The sequence below is a fragment of the Eurypyga helias genome, unplaced genomic scaffold, assembly GCF_000690775.1.
Source record: "Eurypyga helias isolate BGI_N326 unplaced genomic scaffold, ASM69077v1 scaffold12230, whole genome shotgun sequence".
Classification (NCBI taxonomy): domain Eukaryota; kingdom Metazoa; phylum Chordata; class Aves; order Eurypygiformes; family Eurypygidae; genus Eurypyga; species Eurypyga helias.
In genome coordinates this window covers 16418-24368 of record NW_010226327.1, presented here as the reverse complement: position 1 = coordinate 24368, position 7951 = coordinate 16418, and the positions used below count along the sequence as shown (strand labels likewise).

Genomic DNA, 7951 nt, shown 5'->3' with positions numbered 1-7951 from the left:
CTGAGAAGGATCCTTATGGGAAATCTCTGTGCTCCTTGGAAGTTACAGTGCACAGAATTCTATGCTGTTATGTATTATATGCTGATTCAAATTCAGAACCAAATGTACTTCAGTGCCCCTTTCCTGGGAGGGCTTCTGCTGGTAGGGCTTCCAGTCTGTCCTTCCCTGAGTTACTCTTCTGGTGTCCGGTGTGTTATCAGTGACTGAAGCTGACACTCTGGAAGCAATGATCCGAGACATGTCATTGTCAGGCATCTGATCTTTGCTTTTGAATCCTAATTATGTCCTTTGTGGAGAGGGTCCGCCTTCAAATACCACTGAAGCAGCCCCTAATCATCACCTGTACTTTTGGAGGCAAGAGAGGTTTCTGGAGGCCAATCCGCTGAGGGTTTGGCACTGTCCTGTGACACACTTTCTTGCCACTGAAAGCGAGGCGTGAGGGATTTGAGGTCGGTGCTCAGGCTTCTGATTCAAAAGCAGCAGCTAGTTCCCTGGGTTCCCCTCGGTGCTGCAGAGTCAGCTGCCAGCCACACCAGACACCAGTCCTAGCCTGTATTTTGGTTAGCTGTCTCCTGCCAGCCGTGCTTCTGAGATTCCGCTGTCTTTAGGCTGGTTGAATGCTGTGCTCCACTGAGTCTAGTGCAGCAAATCGGGTTGTCTTTCCTTCCTCTGATACGTGAACATATTTTATCAACCAATTCTAGAGAATAAATGGTAAAACGCAGTATTTCAACCTTTATTTACCTCGTATTAACCCTCTCTTTAAGAGTATGATGGAGAACTTGGAACAAAGCTCTACATCCTCGATGCCTGCATATTTCACCAGTGCAACCCGCAAATGACGCTTTGAGGTTGTCTGCAGTGAGACCTCTTGGAGTGGCACATAAAGCTCTCCAAAGTGACTGTCAGGTATTTGAAGGGAACGGGAACGTGTGCTGCTTTGTGCTGTCTCCCCTCGGTTGATTTATGAGGCGGTACACACGTTAACTGGAGTGTGAGCTCAGCCTTGATCTTCTCCTGTCACTTCTTCGGGGCCGTGGTTCCAGTACAAACTCCAGTCTGATTGGTATCTAAAATAATACTAATAACAAAGACCACATGAACGACTTGCCACTTTTCTGGAAGCCTAGGACTTGTTTTGAAAATCTTTCAACCCTATTGGGTCAAAGTAATAGTGGCACTTAGGGCAAGAAGATGATAAAACGGGGTAGTATCAAAAGAATTAGCTGTATGTTGACTGAGTCTCTTTGTTTTCTCTCTTCCTCGCCTTGTAGGTGGTTGCTGACAGACCGACCCACAGGAAGGATGACAGTTTGCTGTCCAAAGTACTGGAATATGTGTTTGGCTGGTTGTGCACAATAGGACGTCACATGCTGAGGTCAGGGTTTGAAATGCACTACTGGCATCCGCGGTTAGCTGTGCCACTGCTGGTGGCAGTATTTTAACGTACACCTCCCCTGCGCTGCCTTCAGGCAGCGCAGCAGGCACGTAGCTTGCCCTCTACGTGACGGCAGCACGCACAGGGCTTTGCAAACCCAGGGAGTGTAAACGTGAGCACTTTTATCCCATCTGTGCCCTGACCGCCTGACTGTAGAAAACACGTCAGCCCTGGCTCTTCCTCTGGAACAACCTGCTGTGAATTCCTTCTCAGGAAGCTGGAAGTGTTTAAGGTGGCAGCTGTACTGACTGATGCCTTTAACTGTTTTTTTCTGGGCAGGTGATGAGCTACTTCCGTCCTGTTCTTCTGGCCCAGCTGGCTCCCAGGGCAGGGACTGTTCTTTCTCTGTGTGGTTTTAGTTTTTTTATCCGGGTTCATTGCTGCTTTGGAATTCTCTCTGACATCATGTTCTAAATGTCATAGCAGTCTCTTAACTCTGTTTTATGAATAAAGCTAAATAAAGTGAAGTTTTTCTCAGGTTGTGTTTTTTCTTAAAAACACCTATGCTTCCTGTTAGGAAGACTTGTTTGCCGTCCTCTGAACTGTTCATTGCAGCTTCCTATAGAGCAGAAGCACTTGGGAGTAGCAGGTGTTGTTTCCTTTGCTCTGGAGGCAGTAGACAGGAGGAGAAGAAAGTTGACAGCCCTTCAACCTGTGTACGCCTGGACAACCTCAAGAAATCACCTTCACGTGGCTTCAGCTGGGGACTACGGCTGGCAAGCTGAATCTCTTGTCTTTGTGCCAAGCACTAGTTTAGACCCCGGTGTCACTGACTGGGGCTCGCAGAGTGTGAGAGCGTGACAGTGCCACCCTGCACAAACGCCTGCCCAGCTTTGTGTCGCTGTGTTCCTGGTCAAACCACTGTCAATTCCGTGAGTGTCCAGGGCCTGTGTGCCAAAGGGCAGAGGCTGTTGGGAAGTGCAGGTGTGCCCAGCCTGGCACACTCGGACAGTCTCCGAGTAAACTCTGTCAAGGCCAGCTGCTGTGGTGAGGTGGCACCGCATTTAAAAATCCCCTTCCCCTGAACGTGTTTGTTAAGCACGTACCCGCTGCTTTGCAGGAAGGAAGGATTCTCTGCTAGCTGGAGCCAGGTGGGATTGACACTAAACTGAAAGGTCTGGAATTTCAGCGGGGGGTGTGTAATGCACTGACGGAGCTCTGCTCTGGTTTCAGTTGTACGCGACTGCTTGTAAGCCAGCGGACTACACTGCTCGTAGGATTATGGCTCTGGGTTAAAGCAGAGCTCGTGAACACTCACACTCTGCTGCCTGCCTCCCCAGGGATCTCCCTTACTTCTCTTGGAACTCAGATCTGCACAGTTTCACATTCCAGAAGGATTTGTGGTATTGCTCCAATGGGAATTTCACTGCAATTTTGTGAAGACTTTTATAACTTGGGGATAGTATTTGCATTTGCCCTCCTTTTCCCCTCCCACCCCACCTCAGTTTAATTTACCGGTCCAAGGGAGTGATGTACATTTGGGTAATCCACGTGCACTGTCAGGAAATCACGGTCAAATGTGGGAGTACATCCTGCCTGCCGCTCCTTTCAAGTTGTGGGCATCTACCTCCCCCCTGCGGCTGTTCTTCAGAACTTTGTTTAGCTGGTGCTGAATGGAATATGGTACCTTAATTATGAGGGAGTTAGGAAGTGCATAAACGGTACCGTGAGAAAACAGCCGTGCTCAAATGTCCCTTCACTGAAGTGTTTTGGTAACAAAAAAAGGAAGGACAAAGATGAGTTTACTAAAGGTCTTAATTCAAGCCTAATTCAGACCTCCAACTATTGCTTGACCGAAACAGTTCTGAAATTGTATTTAAAATCTCACCAGTATTCCCTCACCTCCTTTTTGAGATGGATAAACTGACCCAATGATATTGTAGCAGGGCATCCCACAACGTCCCTCTCCTAGGAACATAATTGTCTTTTTCCTGACAGTCTTGCATACACGTGTAAGAGAAAACTGATGCAGGTCTTGTACTTTAATTTGGCTGTAGGTGACCAGACCACAGGTGAGTCTGCCAAAATGTCCTGCTTCCATACATTTAGAAATAGTAAGCTGTTCAGTTGTTAGGTGAGTGAAAACAAACAAAACTGGCTTACAACTCACTTGGAATCGGGAGTTGGTTTACTAAATTTCAGACTGCCGGTGAGGAGGCTCTGGAATACACATCCTGGATCTCTCTGTGAAAACATCAGTCCTCAGGCAGCTTCGTGGCTGTGTGGCAATGCCTTTTGTTAATGGTTTGGACAAGAGTCAAAGGTGTTCTCTTGCCGCGGTGCCTCTGTCAGTAAGTATCAAAGTGCCAACAGTCCTGATGGTCAAACTTCTGTCAGGGTTTGCAAAGTTAGAGTTCAGGGGGTGAAGTCACCTTTAAAACTGAATGCATCATTAATGTCTTTGTAAAATGGTTCTGCCCTTCCGTTACGGAATCCTTTGACTCGAGTATGTTTTTGTGGAACACGTATAACCTCTGCTTCTACCAACAAAGTCGTACTTTCCACTTTTCTGCAGGTAAAACTCACGTTGAAGCCGCGAGCGTGTCTGAGAAGCTGTCAATTCTCATGTCCTGGACAGTGTTGTCGAATATATTGACTGTGCTTCAAGTTGTTTGGTTTAGTAAGTGAGCTTTCAGCTGTATTTAAAGAGTTTATTGCTGATGTAAGCAGATGCAGCTCAAGTGACCCCAAAATTCTGGTCTCTGTAGGTGACGTGCTTTTTTGTGTCCGTCACAGCCCTTTTGTGCGTGAAGTTGGAGGCTCTCTGCTGAGAGAAACAGCATGAGAGCAAGGAATTGCTCGGAACAGTCATTGTTTTCTTTTGCCCACTTGTTTATTGCGTCAGATTTTGGTATAGTTTCCTGCAGAAATCAGTTTATGAACGGATCTTTCATGGTGGGGAGGAATGGAGTTTTCAGTATGAAAACCAGAGAACTCTTCTTGTGTGGTACTTAATCACTAGCCGAGGTTAAAGCACAACCACCAGATTCAGGGCATCTTTGATGGAATACATAATGTGAGGAAGATGTGGTCAAGTATGATTATTTCTTCACAAATGAATAATAATGTTTGCATGGCCTGAAGGATATTCTGAAAAAAAGTGATTGGGAAACTTTCCTACTGCATAAATATTTATCATCAAACTATTGTAAAATTCAACAAGCATTGGGAGCTTATGTTCTGATATCTTCTGCCATTTCAGCTGCATTTGAAAAGTTCAAAACTGACTTAAATTTAACTTTGACACACAACTATAAGAATGGTGCACCTATCTCTGAACCTTTATACCTTGTATGAAAAAATCGAGATTACATAAATACCTCATTTTCTTTCAGACCTTTCACAGCATGAAGAGAGTAGAAATATAATTTATTAGCATATTCTCAGTACTCTTCCTGTGCCCCTTTTTGGTGCAACTGAAGCAGCAGGAAAAAAATCGCCACCTCTGTTTCTGGAAAAAACCTGCCGCCTCTGCACGGTGTTTAAGTGGGAAGTTCATGAAATACGGCTGACAAAGCAGTGCTGGAAAGGCTTGTAGTGAAAGGAATGCAGTGTTTACCTAACTGCGTTGGTTGCTGTTCTGTGCCCGGTCTTTATTTGCTGGATGAAGGATTTCTTTTTAACAACTACGAGTGGTTTTGTGGGTATCATTCTCTGACCATCAGGAGTTGCTGAGATTTGAGGCCCTGTAGGATGGATGGGGAGCAACTATGCATGTAGTATGTGTGAAGTCTTTGAGCTGGAAAAAAATTTCGGTGTAGGGACTTGATTCCACAATCTCCGTGTTAGGTTCTGTTAGGTTCTTCTGTCCCCTCTGTCAAAAATGCTGCATTGTGACTTGGTAGAAGTCGGTTCCACTGAGGGATGTGCCAGCTTTGTGATGGGACTGGAAGAAATGAGATAATGCTAGCTGTTGTTCAGACATAAACCCACTATTTCTCTCCTAAAAAGAATGAGGCTCTGCAAGCTGCCTTGCAGCAGCGTTGCTGCCCCAGTGGTTTAGCCTACTGGAATTTGAGCTACCAGTGTGAATTCCCTTTGGCAGTCACTGTGCTCAGCTTCAGGCCCAATATTGTTACTGAACACGAGCGACGCTTCACGTGAGATTATGCAGTTTTCCTCTAACTATATGTATACGTAAATGCTACGTTGTGGTAAACTTGCACAGTAATTTACAGCTGTAATTTAAAACATATGTTTTTCATACGGCATGCAAGACAAAAACCTGAAGATGTGGTGTGATGGCAGGAAGGAGTTCTTGAAGATGCATTATTAAAACCTGAGGAACACTACCCCAAAAGTTAGTCAATAGGAAAAGAAAAATGTTATCCTTAAAAAACAAAACAAAAACCCAAACCAACAAACAAACCTGCAAAAATACCCAAATTCCTGTACTTACTTATTGCAAGTAGCATATATAGACTTTGATTTTTGGGTAGGACTGATGATTGACCAGATCATTTACTGTTAGCTGAACTTCTAATTACAGAGTATACTGTAATTGTTCTCTGAAACCACTAAGAACCAAAATGTTAATTTTACTTCAGCTGTAAACCTAATTATTCTTAAGTCTTACAATATTACGATGTTTTATATTCTGTGGTTTTAATCACAGCATGCAGGTTAATAATAATGTGTTCTCAAACTTTTGTCTCCTAAGGTCAGTGGGAGTGTTAAAATCACAATCTCCAGCTGTGTAACGACAGGACTTAAATAGTTGGTGAATTTGGCAGCGTGTTAAATGAATTGTGGGTATATTCTATTATTCTGATAACCTCATACAAACATATTAATGACATAGTGGAAGCAGTGTAGCTTTTATACAGCTCACAAACTGTTGGAAGAAGGCCTCACGTTTTCAGAACTACTTAGGTTATCTTAACATTCATATTAAATGGGTTTTTTGGGGATTTTTGGGGGGGTTTTTTGGTAGTAGTTCGTTTATTGTTTTAACAACAGCAGCCCAGTACTGTTAGAGGTATGGTGTAAACTTTCTGTGTTCTGTAATACAAGGAAAATATAAAACTAGCCTTTTGAAAAGGAAAAGAAATTAATACTATTTACTACAGCAAATTGAAGCAGCAACCCGACCTGGCGTATTAGGTCAGAGTGCTTGCCTGGACAGGACTTAGAGTTTCACATACATTGGGATTGAAGAGAAGTATATCTTCCTACAGCTAGTTGCAAAATAGAAGATGATCTGTTATTAACCTGCATGCTGTTATTGTGAATGTATGATTCACACACAGATTCACAGACTCACAGAGTGTCAGGGGTCGGAAGGGACCCCTAGAGATCACCTGGCCCAACCCCCCTGCCAGAGCAGGATCCCCTAGAGCAGATCACACAGGAACAAGTCCAGGCGGCTTTGGAAAGTCTCCAGGGAAGGAGACTCCCCCATCTCTCCGGGCAGCCTGTTCCATGCTCTGTCACCCTCACAGGGAAGAAGGGTTTCCTCATGGTCAGGCTGAACCTTCTGTTTCCCAGTTCATGGCTATTGCCCCTAGTCCTGTTACTGGACACCACTGAGAAGAGCCTGACCCCATACTCCTGACACCCACCCTTTAGATACTGATAAGCATTGACAAGATCCCCCCCCCAGCCTCCTCTTCTCCAGCTGAACAGACCCAGCTCTCTCAGCCTTTCCTCATCTGGAAGGTGCTCCAGGCCCTTCATCATCGCAGTGGCCCTGCGCTGGACCCTCTCCAGTAGCTCCTTGTCCTTCTTGAGCTGAGGAGCCCAGGACTGGACACAGCACTCCAGGTGAGGCCTCACCAGCGCAGAGTAGAGGGGGAGGATAACTTCCCTCGACCTGCTGGCCACGCTCTTCTTCATGCACCCCAGGATGCCATTGGCCTTCTTGGCCGTGAGGGCATACTGTTGGCTCATGGGCATCCTGTTCCCTCTTGATCACAATTTTCTATCCTGTCCATTATTTTTATCCAACAGTTTTCTTCCCAGTTTATTGCATGCTCCGGTTCAAAAGATAGTTTTGCTTCCTGTGGAATACAAAGAACTCAGCGTCCCGACCGGCCACCACCACATCACCGTAACAAACACTTGTCGCAGCTCCCTTGTAACACGCAGTACCCAGAGCTGTCCTTATCTCAGCCCTTCGAGCCCCACGATGGGCTCCAAGGACTGTCATGGATTAGCCTCAGCTGGCAGTAAGGTACCGCACCGCCGCTCCCTCACCTACACCCACCCACCCCCTCCAGTGGAGGGGGAGTGTCAGAGGAAAAGACAAGGAAATTTGTAAACTGAGAATCATAGAATCATAGAATCACGGAATGGTTTGGGTTGGAAGGGACCTTAAAGATCATCTAGTTCCAACCCCCCTGCCATGGGCAGGGACACCTTGCACTAGACCAGGTTGCTCAGAGCCACATCCAGCCTGGCCTTGAAGACATCCAGGGATGGGGCATCCACAACATCTCTGGGCAACCTGTTCCAGTGCCTCCCCACCCTCTCTGTGAAGAATTTCTTCCTGACATCTAATCTAAACCTCCCTGA

At 45.7% G+C, this 7951-nt stretch overlaps 1 protein-coding gene across 1 annotated transcript in view; it reads left to right on the top strand.

Moving 5' to 3' along the window:
- The window catches only part of LOC104510439 (nucleoporin NUP53-like), a gene marked incomplete at its 3' end in the record, with an annotated part of 4560 nt that extends 2333 nt beyond the window's left edge, over positions 1-2227 (top strand). Inside the window, 4 exon segments of the mRNA XM_010152691.1 lie at positions 768-820; positions 822-909; positions 1275-1436; positions 1994-2227. Coding sequence (XP_010150993.1) covers positions 768-820; positions 822-909; positions 1275-1436; positions 1994-2227 — 537 coding nt within the window.
- Between the last annotated feature and the right edge of the window lie 5724 nt (positions 2228-7951).